Below are 26,869 nucleotides of genomic sequence, written 5' to 3' on the forward strand. Positions count from 1 at the left end.
AATTTGCTGTGATCAATCCTGTGTATGTGAATGAGGATTCTGGCATCATGTGTACGCCATAAAGCAAGATCCATGCATAAGCCCCCTTCCCACCTTGAATCAACGGTTGAAAACTCTCTTCTAGGCTTAGAAAAACATTGCAGCTTTCTTCCAGAAGTAGCACCTCTCCTGTCCTCTGTTTGGGTGTGGGTTTTGCAAATCAGTTCCAGTAAATGACGGTGTAATGCCACACACAACCTGAGGACGGGGGGGGGGGGGGGGTGCTCTTTTGCAAGAAAGTAGCTGTGTTTCTTCTAAATCTGGATAATTCCTTTAAATTAAATAGTCACTGTCATTAAAATTTTTTTTGGCAAAAATCAATAGTCCAAGCGATTTTAAGAAACTTTGTATTTGCGTTTATTAGGCAAATATGCCATTATCTGCATTTAAAAAGACTTTCCCAAGGTCCCCCCTCCTCTCCTTTCTGTCATCCACTGCTCAGAATCAGGAAATCTCAATCAGATGGATCCTGTCTGTTCTATGAAGAGGGGAGGGGGGGATAAGAAATGTGGCAGCAGAGAACAAAGGATTAAACAACAGGGGAGCTATTCAGAGTGCTATTCAGAAGTCAGAGAGGTCAGTGCTGACTGTTAGAGGAGATAGCCCTGTGATGTAGCTTTAAATTAACTTTTTGTTGTCCTGTTTTGGTGTCTCATTTCCCTCTCTCCATAGGAGAACAATGAAGATGGGGGGAGAGCTTCAAACTGCTTTTTCATGATAAAAATTCATTTTTCGGCTAATAAACCCAATTACAAAGTTTTTTAAAATCGCCTGTACTATTGATTTCTGTAAAAAATTTTTTAATGACAGTGACATTTTAAAGTCAGATTTTCCAATTTTTATAGCGTTATCTTTCAGACTCAAATAATTTGGTTTTATCGATAAACAGAACCTTGATGGCTTAAAGGGAATCTCTCTCTTTTTTTTAAAACTTATCGGAATAGAGCCAGACAGAAACATATTTCCTTATGTATTTTTCCAAAATGTGTTTTCTAGGTTTCTTTTATTTAATTTTGGTATATTAGGGTGGCAGCCATATTGCTGGAGCCTTTAAAGGAGTTTTCCAGTGAATTTCTTTTTTCTTTCAAATTATTTGGTGTCAGAATATTATTTAGATTTGTAATTCACTTCTATTTATAATTCTCAAGTCTTCACTACTTATCAGCTGCTGTATGTCCTGGAGGTGTGTTCTTTCCAGTCTGACACGGCCCTCTTTGCAGCCACCTCTGTCCATGTCAGGAACTGTCCAGAGCAGTAGCTAATCCCCATAGAAAACCTCTCCTGCTCTGGACAGTTCCTGTCATGGACAGAGGTGGCAGCAGAGAACACTGTGTCAGACTGGAAAGAATACACCACTTCCTGCAGGACATGCAGCAGCTGATCAGCTGGATAGGCTATCAATTGTTTTTCCTGGAAAACATCTTTAAGGAATCTGATTAACATGGGTCACAGATGACAACTTCAGAGCTCCAAGCCTATCAGGCCCGTTCATTGTCACACATTTCGACTAGAAGTTTTGGTACCAAGACTTATAGTACCTGCTCCTAGGACTGTTTGTTCTGACTATACTGGATAGTAATCTTTAGGGATGTATGGACTCTCTCAGAAATCTGGAATAACTAGGTGACAACTATGATGACATATTGGGGGTTTTCTATAAGAAATATACCTATGAAATGACGGAACTGGCCAACGTGACAGAAGAGGATGACACAGGGACTAATTTATCTGCAATGAATTCAGTGCAACAAACAAATCTGCCCATTTCCCATGTAACCTTCCTGCATGTAAACTGATGTCAAACTGTGTTCTGTAAACTGAGTTTGATTCCTGTAACAATTACCACTCCTGTTTTCTTACAACCATTTCTAAACCCCACATGTGAGTATTACCCCTCCGGCCGCCATGGTCCGTCAGCTGTGCAGCAGAGAATGTTGGGTATGTGATATAGCCGCACATAATGTGCACGTTTCGCTCAGTCCTAATAAAGCATGACACTTAGGTGACTTCTCTCCGGTTCTGGTTTTAGTGCTGGCGAATCCTGAAGGCTTAACCTGGCGGTGTTTACCAGCTGCAGCCAATCGTCTTGAGGCTAAAATCAGAAAAGAGAACGGTGCCCGGTTACTAATACTCCAGCCCCAGTAAGGGCTGTATTACACTGTGACATGAGCTTCACAGAGATCACAGATGTCAAACTCAGGCTCTCCAGCTGTTGCAGAAACGCTGAACAGATCGGTGTTTTTTTGTATAATTCTATTCAGCCGTTCTCCTAATATGCAGGAGAATAGGATTCTTGACGCACCCCTCCAGCTGCTGATTGACAGTTGACTGTCTATACACAGCATGGATAGATAATTGCCAATCAGCAGCTGGTGGGCGGAGTTTGCTGCTGCTCATGAATATCCAGGACTACTAATCACACGTAATAGAGAGGACTACTTAGTGTCCATGTTATTCAGGAGGAGATCTCCAAATCAGCTGCACAGAAGCGATACATCATTTTGTTAAGCTTCTCTGTCACTAGTTTATGCTACCCTTAGATAGGTCAGCCTAAATCTGCTGACAGAGTCTCTTTAACTTCTCTCATTCTCTATCCCCACATCCCCTATTAGGGCCCATTTACACAGAAAGATTATCTGACAGATTATCTGCCAAAGATTTGAAGCCAAAGCCAGGAACAGACTATAAACAGAGATCAGGTCATAAAGGAAAGGCTGAGATTTCTCCTTTTTTCAAATCCATTCCTGGCTTTGGCTTCAAATTTTTGGCAGATAATCTGTCAGATAATCTTTCTGTGTAAATGGGCCCTTACAAAGGGCTGACAAGTGAGGATTTTTAAACCTGTCAAAACCCAGCAATCAGCTCTTTTGTTGGCCTATTACACCGAGCAATTATTGGCCTATTCATCCATCAGAACAATTAGGCCAATGAGTGGCTGTTCTTTGTAACCAATTTTACAATGAAAATGAGGCTTCTAAATTAGACAACACCTTTAAACATTGAGGCTTTAATAGTTTTCAAATCCTCTGGTGTCAGAAATTTATAGAGATTTGTGAATTAAAGGGGTTATCCAGCGCTACAAAAACATGGCCACTTTCTTCCAGAGACAGCACCACTGCTCAGTTCCACTGAAGTGAATGGAGCTTATTTGCAAACCGCATCTGAACTGGAGACAAGAGTCGTGTCGTCTCTGAAAGAAAGTGGCCATGTTTTTGTAGCACTGGATAAACTCTTTAATTGGGATTTACAAAATCCCAAGTATTCCAGTACTTATCATCTGCTGTATGCCCTGCAGGAAATGGTGTATTCTTTCCAGTCTGACACAGTGCTCTCAGCTGTGTCAGGAGATGTCCAGAGCAGGAGAGGTTTTTGTATGGGGATTTGCTGCTGCTCCTTACATGGACAGAGGTAGCAGCAGAGAGCACTGTGTCACACTGGAAAGAATACACCACTTCCTGCAGGACATACAGCAGCTGATAAGTACTGGAATGTTTGAGATTCTGACACCAGTTGTTTTGTAAATAATCTGTTCTACCAGAGTACTCCTTCAATGTCTACATTACAAGTCACATACATCCTGTACTCACATGCTCCCTTTTGATGTATTTCAAATGTTGCCCAATAATCTTGCTGGCATCTGCTCCGTCCACACTTACATGGTCCACTGTGGATTCATGTGGCATCTGAGAAATATTAAAATATGAACGGGGGTTAAACCTTAGCAAATTAAAGAGGCATTGCTTAGAGTCATCACTGCATAGGTTACCTCTGTAGATCTCATTCAACATTATTACAGCTACATCTTAGCTATAACTATAGGAGGTGTAGAGGTGGCAGTCACATCTGGGCCCAATAGCCTCCCTTCACATAAGGACACCGGTATTGTAAATGGTAGACAATAGCTGGCTATTATTATTATTATTATTATTATGAATTCTAGGACTATGTCACATCTGTGTAGCATCGGCTAGGTGCACATCCTGTAACCAGGGGACATACCATCACAGGAAGAGCTCTGAACACATAGCTGAAGGGGTAGTACAGAAGGTTCAGGAAGGTGGCGGCATACAGATCAGCATAGCGCATCAGCTGACTGGAGAACAATGTCTGCTGGGAACCGCTGCGGAACAGGCTGCCCATCTTTCCATAACACGAGTCCATCTCTTGGGTAATTTTCTATGTATGAAAAGAAAAAAAAATTAAAAGATGGATATTAGTAACATAAAGTAACACAGAGATGGACGGATAGATAGATAGATAGATAGATAGATAGATAGATAGATAGATAGATAGATAGATAGAAGAAGATAGATAGATAGATAGATAGATAGATAGATAGAAGATAGATAGATAGATAGATAGATAGATAGATAGATAGATAGATAGATAGATAGATAGGATATAGATAGATAGGAGATAGATAGATATTGTTACATGGATGAGTTACACAAGGGGGGGGGGGTCATGGTACCTGAATCTGCTTCTGAATGGAGGTGATATTTGGTTGCTCGCTGCTGCCACTGTCCATGTGTCTGGAGAATTATAAACAGTTTATTACACAGCTGGGTATATAAGTAGGGAGCTGGTCAGTACTATTGATACATTTGCAAGAAATACATGCAAAATCTCTTAAAATAAAGGAATACACTAGATACCGGTTCCACAGAACGCCCACTTTACAGTCACTGATCATAATACTTTTGCAAATACTTTTTTAGTCAAAAAAGACAAATATTACAGGAGTGATCCCTTTACATTTATACATTTATTTACAGTTGTGTTAAATCTTATTATTAGATGTTTAATTATGTGGAAGTATGTAAAAAACGAATATATATATATATATATATATATATATATATATATATATATATACACACACACACACATACATATATACGCACGCACACAAATACAATGTACTGCATATACATGGATTAGAGACTTACTCATGCAACTGTCCAAGAAAAATGTCCAGATTCTTCAACTCATTAAAAAGCTCTGAAACACATAATCAGATGTATCTTATAGTGAGACAACCTCTTCTATGATAGCTGGTCCCTATGTATAAAGTTATTTCCAGGGCCCTGGAGTGCATGGCTTACAACCATATGGTTTTTGCAACAACACAAAAAAGCACTTTCATTGACCTTAAAGCAGCACTATCAGCAGGTTCTGCCCAATGAACCTGCTTATATGCCCCACAATCTCTTTACCTTCTAACTTGATCACTGTAGATAATTATTTTCTTCTCCTCCGCATTGTGCAGCTATTCCCTAATTGCCCCTATGGAAATTAACAGCTTTGGAGCATTTGGGACATCACCCATCGCCCAGCTAGCCCCCTTCCCATTCCGCCCACTATGCATATTCATATATGCATAGTGGCTTCTATTTACCGTGCATGTGCAGGGAAGAGACAGGCTGCTTCCAGCACATGCACGATTCAGCCGGGCCTCTTCGCACTCAGTGAGAAGAATCCTGCCGGAGCAAAGTTTTCGGCATCCCTAAGGTCACTGACAAACATAAGTATAAGTGTATGTTCGCTTGTTCGTGTGTGACTGTTCTTTTGCAAATTGTATGAATGAGAGTGAGTTGAATAGTGTGTCCCTGTTGAGGGATTGTGCATGGATGGTATCCTACCACGGGTGTTACTATTGGTTACAGCCTTCAGAAAAGCCTGTACTTATTGTATAGAAGTGGTGATGAAGGTAGTAATAAAGTTTCGCCACTAGATGTCGCTGTATTAGATTTGAGTGTTCAGATGCCGCACAGCTGAAGTGTGTAAAGGGTTATTGTTTGTATGTATGTCACATGGATCTGTGGACCAACAGGAATCTGTTCTTCTCCTCTCCTATGACCTCTCTCTTTACCTCTTCTATGCCACTCTTCACCCACTCACAGCGCACTTTAGATACGCTGAGGAAGTAAGTCACATGGGTATAGGAAGGGTATGTTCTTTCTGGTGCTGGACATTGTTGAGGAAGGACACAAGCTACACTGCTCTCTACAGTGGTCCTTTCTGGGCCCTGGCCCTCTGCCAGGTCCCCAACTTAGGTCAGTCTTACCTAGAGCCCCGTATGGGTAGGAATCAGGACAGAACACAGCTAACAGTTTTCTTCTCAGTGATGCTACACAACACTGTGCAGTTAAACCCCTTTGAAGAGAGGACAAGTCAGAGACAACCTCAACCCACGCTGTGGACTAGGAGAGTCACAGAGCAGGACAGTATCCACAGACAGAAGTAAGCTAGGAACTGATCTGGATAGGAGCAAAGTTGCTATCTCGCAGCGCGGTTGTCAGCAGGGAACCCTCAGCATTCCGCTCATCCCAGGTAACAAGGTCTGGGCCTTATGTCACCCTGTAGGACGGGTCCCCCAAATCTAGTGGGTATAAGGTAGTGTGAAGACCCAAAGGTCAATACATGGGCACAAATATTCTCTTCTTCTTCTTTTAAGTATTCTTCTACCTCATCCTCCAACATCTCGGCAGAGCACAGTACTACTTGGGTTGGGCCACTCACGACATCCTCCTCTCTGCTACTCTGCTTCTTTGTATCCTTCAACACGCTACTCAGTCAGCAGGACTGTACTCCTCACTCTATTCCTGCTGCAGATCTGGTTCTCGTATTATCAAGTGCATTATCAAGTGCTTTGTCAAGGGAACTGTTAAGTATAACTTACCTTGTCAATGCACAGCAGTATGTCTTGCTGCACACAAGTACTTTTCAAGTAAAACGAAGATTATTTATGATAAAGAGACTCTGTGATTCTTCACCCCGCACCAACACAGCATACACTACAGCCTTGGGATATTTCCCCTTTCTGTGGGTGGCAGTTCCGATAGTCTGGGAAGGTCACTATACCACTCTGGCCATCCGTGACTACACTAACCCAAGGGACCCCGTAGCAGCCCGACAGGACACTGTCCACAGGGGAAAAGGCTCCAGTCGGCCTCCTAAACTAAAAGCAGGTGTGCCCCCCACATCTGTGTGCCTCACTGGCGTCACAACATAACATTCTAAGGTCCGTCTGTATCTTGGCCAACCACCACTGGAGTGGCGTCACACATTACCATCTAGCAAGTGACTAGCCAATCCTCCGATACAACAACACTGGAGATCACCAGCGTGTTTACCACACATGGTGTGGATGATGGGAGTGTGGATAATGGGAGTCTTCATGGTGTGGATGATAGGAGTCTGTATGCATTGTAATCCCGCTGAGAATATGTAAAAGTCAGCCCCTTTAAGCCCCGCGGCCCGGTGCATATATTACCTGGTCCGTGCTCCAGCTTGCTTCAGGAGCTCCCGGCATCTCCCGGTGCTCAGCCAATCAATGCGCTGCCCCGCCGCAGCACACTTATTGGCTGAGTGGGAGGTCCAGATGCTGGGAGCCCCCGAAGCAAGCTGGAACACAGACCAGGTAATATATGCACCGGGCCACGGGGCTTAAAGGGGCTGATTTTTACATTCTATGTAAGCTAACTGAAAGTGACAGGGAAGGATCCGCAGCGGATTTCGCTGCAAACTCGCAGTGTGAAATCCACTGCGGACGGTACGTGTGAACTCACCCTAAAGAGGATTTCCATAAAGCCCTATATTGAGGCTGAATTACATGACAGATGTATTTTCTGATTCTATCCTTGAACTGACTTCTATTTGTGCTGAAGAAGCAAAGCTGCACTGTAAAGCACATGGGACAGGCAGTGACTACAGTAGGCTGTAGGTGAGGTGGAGCCATTGCCTGAAAGGGCTTGAGAGACAGAGGCTTTACAGGGGTTCCATCTGCACATTATTAGATGTATACTTTGAATCTAAAGTAGCCCTTTTTTATTAGGTAAGCCAAATCAACTGGTTTGGTAGTGTGTGTCTATCTGTTTTCTAATCAATATCCAGATAATATAGCAGAAAGGTCTATCGTGCAAAAAGCCCTATAAGTTTGATACACAGCAGGTCCTGCAAACCCCTCTATAGCCAGGTACTCACCACTACTCTCAGTCCAGATGTTGAGTTCTTTGGCCAGCTCAGGGACAACTAGAAATGTTCTCCATCCCTGTCTTTTTTTAGATTTCAAGATGTCACCAAAGATGTGGTCCCCAACATACAGGATGTCTTTTCCTTTCACCCCAAGGAGGTCACTTACAATATCAGAGGAGCCTGAAAATACAGCACATTCAGCAATGGCAGTGTCAGCTACCCCCATGACATGTCGGTAGAAAAGATCACCTACCTCCTGAGTACACCGCACAGTGCTGGTGGGGGCCTGTGTAGGTGCCAATTCTTAGCTTTCCATTATCCTAAAAACAACAGCAATAGAAATGATTGACTACCTGTCATCTACTAGAAAGCTTGGCAAAGCTGATTACCAATATACAATCCTATAGCATTTATAGCAAAACTACAATTCGCACCGTGTTGACTTGACGAAGTACAGTTCCTTCTGCAAAGAAGAGCGGTTTCCTCGTATCCACAAGAATCAGATCAAAGTAAGACCGCCATGTTTTCTTCTTGGGATCATACTAAACAAAGGAAACAGCGAGATAGAAACCATAATTTACACAGTGCAACTTTTAGTACAAAGTAAATAGCACATATAGTAAAGATGTGGCCAGCATGAGACACATGATCACACAAAGGCATATCACAAAATCAGATTAAATGGCCATATTAATGAAGTAGTGAATTTTATAAACATCATATCAGACAAGATATCCCCAGCAAATATAAATCATGTAGTCATCGTCTCATGTTCAGCCATTTCTTAGTTTGTTTCAGCTAATGGCCCCATGTAGAGATGGTCTGAACCTGCCGAGGTTCGCGTTCGTACGAACCTGAACTCTCGGCAATGATTCCCGCTGTCTTCCACCTCCGTGGAGATTGTGGATACAGCCGGAGGACCGGCTGGAAAACTGGGATACAGCCTATGGCTATGGCTGTATCCCAGTTTTCCAGGCGGTCCTCCGGCTGTCTCCACCCGCTGCACAGAGTGGGCAGACAGCGGGAATCATTGCCGAGAGTTCAGGTTCGTACGAACTCGAACCTCGGCAGGTTCGGACCATCCCTAGCCCCATTCTTTCTTTAATTACTAAATGACAAATCTACCTAATTCTGATTGGCTTTAAGTACACAACTAGGTCACTTTGCCATTCAGGGCTTTGAGAAACCTTTAATACCATCTGACTGGTTGTCTGTTTTCCTAAATTCCCAACTCAACATGTAGTGAAAATCTGCCCAGCATGAGACACATAATTTCACAAAGGTATATATAGTTTTAGGATAGTATATCGATAAATTAGATTGACTGATCATATAACTCCAGGAGATGGCTGAATGCCATATCAAATAAAATATCCCAAGTCATGGAGTTGTCCCTTATGTTGAGCTTTTTCTTAGCTATATATGGTTCCAGTACTGGCTACCAGCTTCGCATAATCCCTAGACTATAAACCTACCTAATAAAGAGGGTTTAAAATATCATTAAAGAAATATGTCACTTTGCCATTTAGGGATCTGAAAGAACGTATCTCAACTTGTCCCAACTCTTTCTTCAATGTCTAGTAAAGATGTGCCCAGCATGAAACACGTGATCACACAAAGAAATATGTAGTGTCAGAAAGGCACAGTATATCAACAAATCAGATTAAATGATTATAAAAATCCAAGTACTAACTATATTTTATACCTTTCATATACAAATTTGGAAAAACCATATGTCAAATCCTCAATTTTCCCAATTAAACAATGCTTAGTTACATTTGTTTCTTCAACGTGTCCAGCATGAGATACCTGATCACACAAAAAAATATGTGTGGTGTAGCTCTATTGTTTTTTTCTCTTGTCCACCCCTTTGAATATCACATGCTTTTAATATACTGGTTGTAAACAAGAGTCAGGATAATGTGGGAATTAGCCAAAGTTTCGGATATCTACCACAGTTGGTGTCTTTCTATTAAGGAAACAAGTGACCTAAAACCCAACTCATCCAAAACATTCTGGCATTGTCTCAGATAGCCTAGCTGCCTGTATTATAGGGTCCAACAAATCAATGACCTGTATCCTTAGTGGATGTGACCTTCAGTTTTGGGTCTGAGATGAAACAATTGTGAGACAACAGTAATCCTAATACTAACACTATGGTAATTGTTGTGGCATTACATGTGCTTGTGGGGGTATCACAGTAACCCTGCGCACCTGCTGCTTCATCGTTCACATTTCTTTATATATTACATGATAGGAGATTCTTGCTCTTGTTAATCTAATAACTAGGCGCTTAGTCTGGCAGCCCGATCTGGATGTAGCCCAAGTCCCCAATGTCCCAGTACAGACGATTAACCCACTATAGAGTCAGGGAGAGATCAATGGGATTTGGGGGGGGGGGGGGGGGAGCTTATTATAACTATATAAAGACTTCCTCTAATATTCAACCATTTCAAAGATGCAGAATTACCAGTGGTGAGAACTACTTATAACTATCATTACCGAACCCATAGGATTTGTCAGTCCAGCTTTCTGACAACCCTGACTGCCAGGGAAATCTGGACTGTTATGAATGAAGACATATGTAAATCCCATTCAGGGTCTGGGGGATGCAGGTCCGGTGTGACAACAAATTCCAATGTTGTCATTGTCCTTAGTGAAGCATTTCTAGGAAAAGCTTTGGGTTATGGTGGATTTCCTGCTCTGAGAATATAGTCGGGAGACTCCTAAAAATAACCAGATGTGGCAATACTTGCACCTGCTGTTGTGCTGTAGGATATTGTGTAAAATCTATACTGGTTCTTTGCAGGTCATGCCGAGATGCCTTATACCCCCATATGGTGCTCCATGCAGCAATGTTTTCTCAGAAATCCAAGTCAAATCTGATCCATGCCATAGAGAGCTAAACCACAGACCCCCAGGATAGGGCTCTGATATGTTTGCCCCCAAAAATTAGCCCTAGCTTCATTTTGCAGGCTTTTTAGAGTAAACTTGAAATTTAAGCCCTACTCTAAATATAAGCCCTAGTTCAAGTCAGCTGACCAGATCCCTGACACTAGATGGCTGAGCATCAGCCAATCAGGACCAGGCTTGTTATGCTCCACCCCCACCTGCTCAGCACAAGCTGAAGGGGAGGCAGGAGGGGTAATAAGATGCACAGTAGGAGGCATTGAATATGTAGGAGGGAGGGTAGGTGGGACAACTACAGAGCGGGGATATACACGGTATGGGGGAACAACTATGGAGGGGGAGGGGTATACAGTATGGAGACTATCTGCAGAGGGGGGATGTATACAGTATGGGGGAAGCACTATGGGGGGGTATACACTATGCGGGCCTTACTGCAGAGGAGAAGGTGTACAGTATGGGAGAGGAACTACAAAGGGAAGGTATACAGTATGGGAGACAAACTACAGAGGGGGTAGATAGGTATACAGTATAGGGACTACCTGCAGAGGGGGAGGGAGGTATGCAGTATGGAGGGTCTTACTGCGGAGGGGGCAGTGTACAGTATGGGGGAGGAACTACAGAGGGGAGGTATACAGTATGGGAGAGAAACTACAGAGGGGGTAGATAGGTATACAGTATAGGGACTACCTGCAGAGGGGGAGGGAGGTATGCAGTATGGAGGGTCTTACTGCAGAGGAGAAGGTGTACAGTATGGGAGAGGAACTACAGAGGGAAGGTATACAGTATGGGAGAGAAACTACAGAGGGGGTAGATAGGTATACAGTATAGGGACTACCTGCAGAGGGGGAGGGAGGTGTGCAGTATGGAGGGCCTTACTTCGGAGGGGGGTGTATACAGTATGGGGGAGGAACTACAGAGGGGAGGTATACAGTATGGGAGAGAAACTACAGAGGGGGTAGATATGTATACAGTATAGGGACTACCTGCAGAGGGGGAGGGAGGTGTGCAGTATGGAGGGCCTTACTTCGGAGGGGGGTGTATACAGTATGGGGGAGGAACTACAGAGGGGGAGGAGGTATACAGTATGGAGGCCTAACTACAGGGGAACATACAGTATAGTAACCTAACAGCAGGGACATATACAATATGGCAGCTACCTACTGTCCAGAATGGGGACATACAATGTTTCCTGAAAATAAGACCTACCTTTTAAGCCCTAGTCTTTTTTTTTTTAGAGAAAAAAAATATATATAAGACCTTGTCTTATTTTCTAAGAAACACGGTATGAGAATAATTGTTCCCATTGTTGCAAATATCCATCATATACATGGCTGTATTACTACTTTTCTATTTTCTATTTTCTTCTATTTTGCTTCTTCTCATTATACATAGCCACTACAGTTCATTGCTGATGTACTAATGATTATTGTAACGTCTATAGCGAGGCTACAGCTAACATGAACAGTGCAATGGATCAAGATGGAGAATAATATTAGGAAACGCCAGCGTATGTCGGTCCCTAACTTTCTTATGGCCTTATGCAGGCCACAGGAACATATTATAGATGAACACTTCCTTTGTTATCCAGCCAGTTTCTGTACCTCTGACTTGTATTTATAGCCTGGATACTTATGGTATGAGATTATTGCACCTCTGACAAGGGTTACCCTTGTCTAAAATCTATATGCAATTCATACGTCTTCATGAAAACATTAACTAACCTTATCTTCAATTCCATCATCAAACAGGTAGGACATGATGGCCTGGAGGAACAAGATAGAGTATAAGGCACTGTGCAGAATACAGAGCTATGGCTGCTGCTTAGATGGTAGACATACTCACATTGGTGTATTTGTAATCACTGTTTGTGGCAAGAAAAACTTTCCCCACCTCCCGTAAACGACTCAGCAGCAAAGGGATTCTCTCCTGCAAAATCAGGTATCGGGGTTTTATGATAGAACAAACGGGGGCTGTTTACAGAATAGATGGAGGTCTCCCATTTAGGACCCTCATTTACCAACCAGAGCTACACTCTGAGACTGTGTTCACACATAGCAGTAATTAGCGAATCGTACAGTTTGCAGTAAAAAAGTGCTATTTAAACGCTATGCGTGAACAAAGCCTTAGGGTACAAACACACACAGCAGATACGCAGCAGATTTGATACTGTGTTCAGTTATTTAGATCGTATCTGCTGCGTATCTGCTGCGTATCTGCTGCGTATCGGCTGCGTATCGCAGCAGTAAATACGCAGCGTATAAGCCGTGTGTGTTTGTACCCTAAAGGACTCAATATGCGCATACAATACTCAGACAGCCCATTGATTTAATGAGCACCTTATAATGCTTAATGGTGCGTTCACACCTACAGGATCTGCAGCTGATTTTCTGCAGCAGATTTCATTTAAATAACTGAACACAGCATCAAATCTGCTGCAGATCCTGTAGGTGTGAACGCACCCTAAAGGGGTATTCCACTCAAAGATTTTATATGTTGCTGCTATTAATGAGACTGAGGCTATGTTCACACATCTTAAATGTACCGGAGTTGTTGCCATCGGCAACAACGGCCGTACTTTGTACGAGTGGAGTAGCCTTATGTTGCTTTAGGGGATCCTGGGCGGAGCGTATACACATAGTATACGCTCCGGCCGGGATCCCAAGCGGCGCCGCAAATAACTGACATGTCAATTCAGTAAATAGCGCGATAGAAAGCCCTGTCAGTTCACACAATGAAGCGAGCGGCTCCGGCCGCTTGCTTCATTGTGTGCTATGAGGAGCTCTGATGCGGGCGCGCGCTAATGTGCTTACATCAGAACGCTGCGGCCGGAAAGATCTTCCGGCCAGTACTTCAGCACCGGCAGAGATGATCTTTTCAGAGACGGTCACGTAACGGCAGGTCATATACGTCGTGTGAACATGGCCTTATAATGCATTCCATACTTGTTATTTCTATTCAGTCTCCTTCCCACAGTTCTGAGCTGCTGCTTTCTGCTGAAGACACAAAAACTGTGTGTGAGCTTTTCTCTGTCTCCCCCCTTCTGAGACTGCTGATGTAAAGCTCTCGCTTTATCTGCAACTTTGTAGCTTCTTTGTAAGACTGAGAGTGTTAATCTGAGGTCAAGTTGTTAATGAACTTACTGTGATTTACACTCCCAGGATTACAAAGTTGCAGATAGGGACTTATTTACATCAGCCGTCTTGGAAGGGAGGTGGGGGAGACAGAGAGAAAAGCTCACACAGATTTTTGTGTCTTCAGCATAAAGCAGCAGCTCAGAACTGGGGTAAGGAAACTGAATCGATAATAACAAGTATGGAATGAATTGTTAGTCTGAACATGGACAGCAACATATGAAAAGTTATGTTTGAGTGGAACCCCCCTTTAATTTTACCTGTGGTGTTACTGTAGGGAAATTGATCACTTGCTGCTAAACTCCCCGACAGATTATAGCTGTTCACAAGGATTCCAGCAGACATGTAACATAAGCAAACTTTAATCTATCTGTAACATGAATAGAGGAGACCAGCTCCCTAGACACTTGGTGGTTTTTCAATAGGTGTTTCCCCGAAGAGCACAAACACTGTTGAGCCCCAGTAGCAAACAATAGCAGGTGATAATCCAGTGCTCGACAAGTGCAATTCCAGTAGTCTATTGAGGTGACTTCAAAGCACACACAATTCCAGGTTATTACAATTCAGCTCCATTCAATTCAATGGAACAGAGTTGCAAAACCACATGCAAGCTTAGGACAAAAGTGGTGCTGTTTCTGGAAGAAAGCAGCCATGTTTTCCTAAGCCTGGACAACCCCTTTAAATTCAAGTCTGGATTCACATGAAAATAATACAAGCACATTTTTGTGACCATATTACGTCCATAAGTCTCAGCCTGACCACAGCTCCAACGACTTAAAGTGACACCATCATAGATGCCCTATGATGCTCTCAGTTCATGTCATTAGACCGAGACCTACAGTCATAGAGTGGGCACAAAAATACACCTGTGTTCCGCATGTGTGAATTTGACCCAGTTTATCTATGTATGCAAATATAAAAATGCTAAAACAAAGATGAACAGGAAGAACTTACATCTTGGACAACGTATTTATTTAGATCTTGCAGTGTCTTCTCCTTCAGGACACCCTATGGGAATATACAATGGAGAATTCATGGAATTGGCCATATTGAAAAATAATAGTAATTATAAAAGTACACATAAATAAAGTAAAAAGTAAGTGTTACATCTTCCTTATTAAGAGAAGGGTTGAATTGTCGTACTTTATGTAATGTACCCTCATCAGTATCTCATTGGTCGCATCTACACTGTGAATGGAGCCAGATGCAAACAGCTCCGTTCATTGTGTAGTGGCCATGACTGGTTACTACAGCTCAGCTCTTGTTTACTTTAGCGGAAGCTAAGCTGCAGTAACTCAACATGACCACTAGGTGGTGAACAGAGCCACCTGCTTCCTGCTCCATTGTTCACAGAGTAGATGTGCAACCAACCAATGCCAAACAGCAGATTGGCGGGAACCCACATGTTGACACTGGTCAGATATTAATGGCATATCTTAAGCCTATGCATATCAGTTTGTGTAAGTGGAAAACCTTAAGCTAGTCATAAACATTAGTCATGTGTTAATCAAACCCTTGGATTTTAATGGGACCAGCCAACCATTTAATGTGTTATGGCCTCCCAATTCCCCCCTTGCAAATTATATCGAAGACATTTTGGATTTAAACGGCCTAATCCTTTTGTTCTCTGCGAAATAAGCTGCCACCAGAGCAGAGGCTTCTTAGTATACCTCCCCTTGTCTCTAGGATGTCCAATTCATATACAGCTATGTAAGAAAAGCTCTAGTAAATATCAATGAGATAAAATGTTAACATTTTAAAATAAATCTACTTGTTCAAGAAACAACGCCACAATTGTCCATAGTCTGTGTCTTGTATTGCAGCGCATCTCTATTCAAATGAATGCAACTGAGCTGCAATACCAAACATGACCATAGACAAGAGTGGCGCTGTCTCTGTAAAAATTAACAGACTGTTTTTTTTTTAAAAAAATCTTGAACCATGTTATCATGCCTTTTCTAATATATTCTGTTCTTAATACTATACATCATATAGTTATACTTCACTTCCAACCTAACCCAATGGTGCACTTTGTTCCCAATGGCTTAACCTTTGTTTTGTGGTGTTTTTTTTACTTTTACTGTGGTGTATTGTTTTAGAGAACATTCCTAGCGTACTCTGGCAAGTACAGCTATGGGCACAGATGTTGTCCGGGCCTAGTCCCAAGCCATCCACCAGGTGGTAATTGAGAACAGCTTATGATAACCTACGGTTGTTTCTGCATGACATATATGTCCGAGGGGAATGTTGTTCTCTCTCTGTGGGAATTCTGCTGATGTGAAGATCTGATGACTCCAATACTACGTGAGTCATGGTCAGATACTTGAACCATTGACTATTTCCTCACAGAAAGGGGTGGAGCAGTGGGAGCTCTTATCTAATTCATACGGGGTTCCTCCTGATGTGTTGCTGACAGTCGTGTCAATGAGATAATGTGCATGACCTCTATATCTCCCACCCATGATCTCACCGAGTCATGCATGTAGTCCATGGCGTCTCTCACATCCTGAAACATACTTTTATAGGACATAAACAGATTGCCGTGGCGGTATCCAGTGTCGTAGCTACAAGGGAATTAAAATAAACAATCACTGACATTTTATAATATACAGTAACTTCGCCTGGAAGGGCCTTCCCCATTTCACTATAAACGTATTACACAATGAATAGTAAGACATGTGACCTGGGCTCTCCGAGCAAGGGAGCACCAACAAGCCACCATATTGGCTGAAGGTGGTGAACACAATCTTTGCTCTAGTTTGGCGTCCATTGAGGTGGCTAGCACAAATGTATAAAGATCCCAAAATGATGATGAAATAGACAACACTTACTTCACATATCGTGGGCAGTCAGTAAAAAAGTCCACCAGACAGGCATAAAGATAGGTCTCTGTGAAGAGAGGCAGCCCAGATCAATTGAATGCAATTTTTGTTTAGTAGTAGAAGAGATAGCGCTTGTGTAGGCCAACTGGCTATGGTAGTGGTTAGAAGTAGTAGTCAATGTCATTGAAGGTCTAGCCCAGTTGTCTCCAACCCGTGCCTCAATGCAACTTCTATCACGGCCAAGCAGTCAGATTGGGGACTAATAAATTAATATACAAATCTGTTAAACCTGTAGATCTGACTAAACAGTAAGCAAGGGATGCTTTATGCACCCTAGCTTACTGTGATTAGCTTTCCTGGTCCAGGTGCTCTGTGCTAACTATATTCTGCTTAATCCCATGGGTTTCCGGGGCAAATAGTAGAAGTGATACGAATAGGTGATGTCATTCATTCCGGTGTACTTGGAATGTCGTATTTCACCAAACTCACCCGCCAAGTTGAACAACGTGTTGAGGACATGGTACCTCTTGGTGTCATCTCTCTGGATGAATTTATTGGGATATTTTATCCACACTTCAGCCCTAAACAATAATAATAATGGGTTGGGATATACCGGTGTATAAAAGATATATAAGCTATATAAGCAACACAAAATATTCCCTTATCTTAAAGGGGTATTCCAACTTGAAACTAACCCCCACTATCCCCACATAGATAGGGGACAAGTAAGAGATCCAAACCCCTCGGTGATCTCCAGATCGGCCCACAACTCCTTAGTATTGAATACAGTCGCGGGTACAGCATGGGACTCACATCTCTATTCATTCTTTATGGAGCCGCCAGAAAAAGCTGAGTGCTGTATTCTGCTTTCTCTGGCAGCTTCATAGAGAATGAATAGAGCTGTGAGTCGCATGCTGTACCTGTGACTGTATTCAATACAAAATAACCGGGGAAAGGGGTGATCTGGGGATCACAAAGGATTTTGGAGGTCAGAACACCCTCAATCTCTTACTTGTCCTCCATCCCCTGAGCCAGGTCAGGTGATCAGTTCACTTCACTCCCTGGCTGCAAAGCTTTAACACTAAACTCACTGCTGGGCCTTGTCTACTAAAAGGGTTATCCAGAATTAGAAAAATATGGCCTCTCCTGTCCTTACCTTTGGGTGTACTTTTTTCAGCTTAGCTCTATTGAAGTGAATAGAGCTGAATTGTAATACCACACACAACCTGAGAACAGGGGTGGCGCTGTTTTTGGAAAAAAAGTTGCAGTGTTTTCTAATCCTGGATAATCCCTTGGGACAATCCCACACTCCTTGTTCGCCAGTAAGCCAGTTCATCTAGAAATGGAGAGTCCCTCACAGTTTGGGACTGTCCGGGGCTGCCCCATTGTCTTTCCAAGGGCCCAGAGCAACTGCATGGGCTTCCTCTATAGTATTAATGCCCTTGCCAAGCAGATCTGCTGCCCAGGACCCCAGGATGGGGAGACAACCATTACACTCATCCATATAATATGGAAGTTATTTTCTATGTAATAAAAGTGAGATACTTAGTAATGGTGTCAGGCCCGCTCACGGCGAGGGAGACGGTCAGAGGACAAAGAGGAGACTCAATGGAATTCTGGCCAGTGCACAATGGATTTATGTATAGAAATAGTAAACCCACAGGGATCTTCTGTAAGAATTTAGCATCATGACGGCACCCCACAAACATGTCACTCTGGATCCAGACCCTATTTCCGTCCCATAGATGAGCCTGAGCAAACAGCGGGCGCAGCCACTGCGGCCAATCACTGGGGGTGTTTATGTCACTCACCCCTTCAAGAAGCGGAAACCATGAGTACAGACCAGCACATTCCCATTAGAGTCCACTTTCAGCAAGTTTCCATAGAGACTGTCAAACACCAGACCCCTGCCAAAGACACAAGGCATAGTTATTCATTCAGATAGGCGTATACAGATGTAGCAGAGCTGAGAGTGTCATTGAGTGCACAAAGAATACAAAGCCCGATCCAGCTCTGACGCATGTGAAACCATGCAATCTATTGCAGTCACTGCTGCTGATACACAGAGCAAAATAGTGCCCCATTATTGTGTGTCAGAGAAAGACTACGTGTAACATGTACCCGGGCAAAAATACGACTATGTCATGTATGTGCGGCAGGATAACCTTATCTGTTCCTGACAGATCATGTAAAGTGTTGTGGAGAAGAGCGTGGTGATGTCACTGAGGGATTCCGCTTCTAAGCAGTATTTTGGGTTCACGCCTTTAAAAGTAATACACATTGTTACCCTCTGGAGAAAGACTTTTGTTAATGAAAAAAGTTTGTTATGTGTTGTAAGCCTTACTGCACCACCTGTAGGCAGGACAAGGTACTAAACCAATAAAGTGAGAAGCTGATCATTAAAGGAGTACTCTGGCGAAATTCTTTTTCTTTCAAATCAACTGATTTCTAAAAGTTTTACAGATTTGTCATTTACTTCTATTTAAAAATCTCCAGTCTTCCAGTACTTATCAGCTGCTGTATGTCCTAAAGGAAGTAGTTTATTCTTTTTAGTCTGACACAGTGTTCTCTGCTGCCACCTCTATCTGTGTCAGGAACTGTCCAGAGCAGGAGAGATTTTTCTAAGGGGATTTGCTACTGCTCTGAACAGTTCCTGACATGGACAGAGGTGGCAGTAGAGAGCACTGTGTCAGACTGGAAAGATTACACCACTTCCTGCAGGACATATAGCAGCTGATAAGTACTGGAAGACTGGAGATTTTTAAATAGAAGTAAATTACAACTCTATATAACTTTCTGAAACCAATTGATCTGAAAGAAGAAGATTTTCGATGGAATACCCCTTTAAAAGGCTTGACTCAATTGGCTGAGAGTTGGATGTTTATTCACACGTTGTGGTCATGTCACAGTTTTGCTAGTTCCAAACCAATGGCATTTTATATGTCATACAAATAGCTTCCTCTCAGGCTAGGAAAATGATACCAGGGCCTATTCATTCCTTGGATTAAGACCCTATTGAGAAGTCTTTTATGTCTGTAAGTGACAAGCTATGAAAGGGAAGACCAGCAGGAATACGGCTAAACAAGACATCAACAAATCAGTTGTCACGGTGTAAGTAAAAGCCATAGGGTCTAGCTGCAATACAGTATATACAATATATAGGGTAGATTTATCAAACTTGGTGTAAAGTGAAACTGGCCCAGTTGCCCCTAGCAACCAATCAGATTCCACCTTTCATTCCTCACAGACTCTATGGGAAATGAAAGGTGGAATCTGATTGGTTGCTAGGGGCAACTGAGCCAGTTTCACTTTACACCATGTTTGATAAATCTCCCCCATATCATATGTCTTAGTATAGAAAACCTTGTAGAAAGATACAGAGATACACACAGCATTTATGTACATATTATCTGTTGTGTATGTAGACAATTAAAAAAAAAAATTCTGTATAAACCCGGCCATAATTACAGCGGGAAGGGGGAGCATCTAAGGTTGCATTTTGTGTATCTGTATCTGTATTGACGTTAAAAGTTTTGACCATTTGGGGTGTGACGATCAGGGGAATCAGTGGACAGAAGACCGCACTGCCCGGTGCTTCTATCCCAGCTCTGTGTCTGTGTGAGCAGGACGGCTCCATAGACTTATATTATTATTACAAAGCCGCGTGAGAACACTTTGAGGGCGCACTTCTCCCAGCTTATTCTCCTGATCGGCCCTGGTCTGAACACTCAAAAGTTTTTAACATATACATTTAAAACTGTTTAACAGGATGTAAGCTGCTGTCTTCCATACAGCAAGATCCACTTATTCCTATTCATTTACATAATAAGGGAAAACGGATTGCAGCGCATACACTTTTGCTGTATACAGAAAGCATAGCTGACTGTGTATTTGTATGCAGAAAAAAAAAATTGGAACGAAAACAGTGAAATTTCGGCTGATTGTTGTCTGTTGTTGTCTTTCAACATGTTGAAAGAGAAACGACTAAGATACCAGCGATCTGCTGTCGTCGCCCCGCGGAATAGGAACGGCGGTAGCAGACTGGTGCTATCTTCTATGGGCTGCCTGGACGATCTAGCAATCACCCGAGCAGACCTGACAAGTCGGCCCTCATTTGCTCCTCTGCATCGCCCCGTGTAATCAGGGCCGTCTTACCCATGGGGCATGGTAGGCGGCTGCCCGGGGGCCTTTGCGTCCTAGGGGGCCCCTGCCCGCTGTGACATATTCCCTGTCCCCGGTCCCCAAGCAAGCTCCCTTGTAGGTATTGTGCCTGTGCTGCCGTCAGCTGCTCCCCCCCGGCCGACGTGACATCTTCCTTGTCCCTGGTCTGCACGGCGCAAGCTGCTGTGCAGTGCCTGTGCTATGAGTCCTGCCGTCAGCTGAACGCATGCAAAGCAAAGCATGGGATATGAGAAGCCACCTATATCTCCCGTTACTTACAAGGTTTGTCTGGACATTGGATATGGATATAAAAACCAATTAATATTTGATTGACCTTATGGATAAGACATCAGTAAATAGACAATAGTAAATACCCCAAAGGATCAGTCTGCCAAAATACATTGGGAACACTGCAAAAAAAAAGGGGATGGTGGACATACCGCTAATATTCATATATTACTAGAAAAACAAAATAGACACAAACCTTGTAGAGAAGCTTGGGTCATACTTATACTCAAGAATTTCATGGGGGTATCCAATGGAGACCAGTCTGTCCACAAGAAGCTCAAAGCAAAGTTCCTCGTAGTCGGGGGAGCGGTACACTGTGCAGAAGGTGTATAGTGAATACCACAATATAATAGAGAATATGATACACATCCACAGCGTTATAGGCAGATATATAAAGTCCTGTAGGTAGATTTGTGACTAAGCGCAGATGGTGATACTTTAGGAAATGTCTATTTATGCATTTGTGTTTGTGTATGCTACTTAAAAGCATGCTTGTCATTATATATACCTGCATGATTCTATAAGAGGAACCATTAACCCTTAGAGGACCGGGCCAATTAAAATTTTTGCGTTTTTGTTTTTTCCTCCTTGTGCTTAAAAGGCCATAACACTTGCATTTTTCCACCTAGAAACCCACATGAGCCCTTATATTTTGCGCCACTAATTGTACTTTGCAATGACAGGCTGGGTTTTGGCATAAAGTGCACTGGAAAACCAGAAAAAAATTCAATGTGTGGTGAAATTGAAAAAAAGCACGCATTTTTTTATTTGTTTTTATTTGTTTTTTTTTTTGTTTTTTTTACGCCATTTGCCCTGGGGTAAAAAAGTCTTGTTATATATGTTTCTCAAGTTGTTACAATTACAACGATATGTAACATGTATAACTTTTATTTTATTTGATGGCTTTTAAAAAATTCAAACCATTGTTAACAAATATATGTTCCTTAAAATCGCTCTATTCTCAGGCTTATAGCGCTTTTATCCTTTGGTCTATGGGGCTGTGTGAGGTGTCATTTTTTGCACCATGATGTGTTCTTTCTATCGGTACCTTGATTGCGCATATGTGACTTTTTAATCGCTTTTTATTACAATTTTTCTGGATTTGATGCAACCAAAAATGCACAATTTTGCACTTTGGGACTTTGTTGGCGCTTACACCGTTTACCGTGCGAGATCAGGAATGTGATAAATTAATAGTCCGGGCGATTACGTTTATTTATTTATTTTTATTTATAACATGGGAAAAGGGGGATGATTCAAACTTTTATTAGGGGAGGGTTTTTTTAAATCAATAATAACACTTTTTTTTTTTACACTTATATTAGAAGCCCCCCTGGGGTTAGGGTTATTCCCCCTGGGGTTAGCGTTATTCCCCCTGGGGTTAGGGTTATTCTCCCTGGGGGACTTCTTGTATAAGTACACTGATCTCTCATTGAGATCTATGCAGTATACTAATATTGCATAGATCAATGAGATCGGCACTGGATTGCTTTCGGCTGCTGCAGCCGAATTCAATAGAGTGCTGAGTCGGGATCTGCGCCATTACGGCGCAGACCTCGGCCCAGATCAGAAGCAGGGATTGCCCCTCCGCAATCACGTTGCGCGCGGGGGGGGGGGGGGGGGTCGATCCACCTACTAGACACCAGGGAATAGGCTGCAGTTAGTATTCAGATGCAGCTGTCACAGCGATTTAGATTAGCGGGCACGGCGATCGGACCCTGCCCACTAATAGCCGCGGTCCCGGCCTACAAGCGGCCCCTGGGGCTGGGGCAGTTCAGATACACAGCCCTGGCTTTTTCTCTCTCCTGTCCTCTCTCCATAGCATGTGGTAAACCCTGCCCCCACTTCCTGTGTCCTGTTCAGATCTCTCTGTCACTAGAGACAGAGTTCCCCTAACAACATCCAGTGGACAATAGATTGCAAAGAAATGAGACACCTGTTGTCCAAGAATTTAGAGCTGTTTTTGGAGGTTAAGGAGTCATTTTTGGTAAAGGAAGTGACTTACAAATATGTTAGGAATCACATAGGCTGTAGCAAAGAAGAAAGCTGTTTGAAACCACTATGACCATTTAACTGTAATGCTGCGTTTACACAAAATGATAATTGGCCCGATCGTACAATTAACAAAGTCGGAGTAACCCTTTTTTTTTTATAACGGTCAGCGTTTAGACGGTACGATATATCGTACGGAAATTCGTTTTGCGATCGTTTTGAGATCGCTTAAGCCTATCTCACACATTGGTTAAATCGGCGAACGACTGTTTACACGGAACGATCTGCGAATTTTTTGCGAACGACGATTTTAGAACATGTTCAAAGATCAAAATGAACGATTTCTTGCTCGTCGTTTGATCGTTCGCAGTGTTTACATGTACGATTATCGTTCGAATTCGATGGTTATCGTGCGAATTCACACGATAATCGTTCCGTGTAATCGCAGCATAAGACAATGTTATTAGGTAACAATCACATAGCTAAATCCATGCACCCAAGGATGTACAGTGATCCCTCAACTTACAATGGCTTCAAGATACAATATTTTCAACATACAATGGTCCTTTCTGGATCATTGTAACTTGAGACCAGACTCGACATACAATGTTACAGACAGTAGAATTTTGGTCTCAACATGCAATATTTTCAACATACAATTGTTGTCCTTGAACCAATTAGTATCGTATGTTAAGGGGCCACTGTATTTATGTTGAAGAGCCCCATAGTCATTTTTATATAAACAATCTGTGATTTTACATTCCGGGAAAAGAAACAACTTACTTGCCAATGTATAATCCATATCAAATCCAAAACATTTTATTTTCTCCAGACCCAGACTCCGATTGACAAAAATCCTGCAGGGAAATCTGAAGTTAACAAGAACGCAATATTTCTTCATTATTTCTACAATTTACAAATTGTTTTTCCAGTTTCCCATTGGTTGTTAATAGTCACAGTAACTAAAAAAAAAAATTAGGAAAAAAAATTTCTATTCAATTATTAGAGATGAGCGCAACGTGAGCATTTTTTAGTTCTATTGTTCAGCATTTGAATACCAGTGACTGAAGAAGTGGGATGCAGCCCTAGGAGACTGCATCCATGTTTTCCATTCAAATGCTGATCGGACTTGAACATGCTCAAGTTGCGCTCATCTTTAATTTTTTTCTAGTATCGTAGGAGCTCAAGGAGTAGAATTTTTTTATTGTTTAATATATGCTAATTGAATTAATGAGCAATAAATCAATATGACAATAATATGATATTATTATATGATTTATTGATCATTAATTCAATCAGCATATATTATATTCAATTTTAAAAAATCCACTTCTTGAGAGCCTACTATACTAGATATATGTTTATTGCAGATCTTTGGGGCGCAAAGATAAGGAACGCGCTATATTTTATATATATCGATATGCTACATCCATATACCAGCTTGAAAGTTGGGTGTAACTTGCACATTCTACCGCGCTCTCTTCTAACTTTTATTGCTCATTTTGTCACACCTGTTACCCCTGTGCACACTCATCAAATTGGCTGAATTGCGGTCACACTGATGATCATCTAGAGTCATGTTATTCAGGATAACCTGAAATCATCTGTATCTCAGTGACACCTATTAGTTAAATTACAATCAAAAACGATGCTGCAATAGATAAGCTCACCAGAACGGACTCAGTGAACTGTTTGAGGGTGACCTGAAGCATGCACTATAACCCCCTGCCCTGCAGATTGTGGGTCCTCAGATTGTAGTATTTCATAGGCCTCACAAAGTCTAAAAGCGTCACCTAAGTGTCCCCAATTCAGAACTGGAGTATAACATCACAGAATCACAGAACTAGTATTAGCTGAACATGTCAAGGTGGCCATAGAAGTGGCATTTAGAGATAAGCGCAGATGGAGCATGCTTGAGTCTGATTGTTCGGCATTTGATTACCGGTGGCTGAAAAAGTTGGATGCAGCCCTAGGGAGTCCTGGAAAACCATAGGGCTGCATCCAACTTCATTTGGCATTTGATTACCGGTGGCTGTAGAAGTTAGATGCAGCCCTGTGGTTTTCCAGGACTTCCTAGAGCTGCATCCAACTCCTTCAGCCACCGGTAATCAAATGCCGAATGATCAGACTAGACCATGCTCCAGTTGCGCTCATTTCTAGCGACAATCCTTCAGGCCTGCTGGAAGTTTTTCTCAATTGCCCGTTGTCGTTCCTGCATTTTTATAGACATTGGATCATGCAAATATTAAATCAATTCTATTGCTAAAAAGCGCCGTCCGCCCTTGCTACTCACCGGTGGTGGTAATCTCTCTTGAATGTCCGTAAATCGATACCACTGATGTCGGTGGAGCTGAGGCGATGGTCATGCAGCTGGCGTCCATCGGTACCCATGTCATGCTCCTTACTGATGCTGCCCATGGCCAAAGCTGTGTGTGTGCCAGCCGTACGCTCAGTGCTGCACTCCCTGTGCTCTCAGTGCCACTTCACTAAAGCTTAACACCCAGGTCCAAGGGTCTATCGTATGCTGCAGATTATGTTATCAGAAGTGGACAGCCGCTGCCTCATCCCTCCCTCCTACTCCTGTTCCAACAGCCCCCTCCTCTCTACAATCCCTCCTGTTCCCAATTCTCTAAGTCTCATTCTTCCCCTGCACAGTCTGTCACATACACAACTTGCCCGTCTATCTGTTCTTCACATTTCGTCGTGTCACGCGGTTCTTCATATGTTTTCATATTTCCTCCCGATCTTTTTTGTTTGTTTTTTTTATGCCATTTTTTGTGTTTAGGTTACCTGTCAGTATACCTGTATGGGGGGCATATTGCCCATCGTGACTGGTCTGCACCTCTCAAATCAAGTGTTATCACTGTTACCTCATTCTTCAATCACATGGCAGCCTGCCCCACAGTGCCGGAGCATGGTAAACTTTGCCCCTGTTCCGTTATACAAGTATGAACATCTGTAAAGTGATAACATGTTGCTAGTATAAGCCACCACTCCATTGAGGGTTTGATGTTTAAGACCCCCGCTGATCCTGAGAGTGAAGGGGCTGCAGTGCTGAATTACCTAAATGGATCCAGCTGTAGCCCCCTGCATAGCCGGGTCACTGGGAGAGCCGCAGCACTAAATCAGCACTACAGCCCCTTAAAGGGGTTTAACCAGGGATAAGTAAATGCACAGCTACTAAAAAAAAACAGCGCCATCCCTGCCCTCAGGTTGTGTGAGGTATTGCAGCTAAGCACGACTAACTAATATAACTGAACTGCAAAATCACATCCAAATGGAGGACACTTAAAAGTGAAGTCCACACACAGAGTGTGTTTTCAGTGGAAAGCAGCAGTTGAGAACTGGGGGAAGGAGACTAAATAGATAATGTATGGAGAGTGTGGAATGAAATGTTGGTCTTGCCATGATTCATTGTTCTCTAATGTGTTGCTATTGGTCGAGATGACTTGCAATATAAGGCACTAAGAATGATGGGTGTCAACCCCAGTGGGAGCTGTAGGATCTGTAATGGTGATGCAATGAGTTGCTTATCTTACCCCTGTTCTG

The 26,869-nt window shown here is 42.6% G+C and overlaps 1 protein-coding gene across 4 annotated transcripts; it reads right to left on the minus strand.

Annotated features, from left to right (window-relative positions):
- Window positions 1-1,315: 1,315 nt before the first annotated feature.
- LOC138766377 (cytosolic purine 5'-nucleotidase-like) lies at window positions 1,316-25,842 on the minus strand. Of its 4 annotated transcripts, XM_069943954.1 has the most exons (18): window positions 25,614-25,842; window positions 24,104-24,177; window positions 21,525-21,642; window positions 18,691-18,786; window positions 17,369-17,460; window positions 16,889-16,946; window positions 16,528-16,621; window positions 15,012-15,065; window positions 12,769-12,852; window positions 12,648-12,689; window positions 8,451-8,558; window positions 8,270-8,336; window positions 8,026-8,196; window positions 4,989-5,040; window positions 4,511-4,571; window positions 4,039-4,215; window positions 3,627-3,722; window positions 1,316-2,131 (listed from the first exon to the last, which is right to left on the minus strand). In XM_069943954.1, exons 1-18 carry the CDS (start codon window positions 25,736-25,738, stop codon window positions 2,021-2,023), a joined length of 1,680 nt encoding a protein of 559 aa, XP_069800055.1. In that variant the 5' UTR covers window positions 25,739-25,842; the 3' UTR covers window positions 1,316-2,020. The 4 variants fall into 4 exon arrangements, with proteins under 4 accessions (XP_069800055.1, XP_069800070.1, XP_069800067.1 ...); XM_069943969.1 differs by lacking the exons at window positions 21,525-21,642; window positions 24,104-24,177; window positions 25,614-25,842 and adding an exon at window positions 21,035-21,104; XM_069943966.1 differs by lacking the exons at window positions 21,525-21,642; window positions 24,104-24,177; window positions 25,614-25,842 and adding an exon at window positions 19,862-20,013.
- Window positions 25,843-26,869: the final 1,027 nt, after the last annotated feature.

The sequence above is a fragment of the Dendropsophus ebraccatus genome, chromosome 1 (assembly GCF_027789765.1).
Source record: "Dendropsophus ebraccatus isolate aDenEbr1 chromosome 1, aDenEbr1.pat, whole genome shotgun sequence".
Taxonomy (NCBI): domain Eukaryota; kingdom Metazoa; phylum Chordata; class Amphibia; order Anura; family Hylidae; genus Dendropsophus; species Dendropsophus ebraccatus.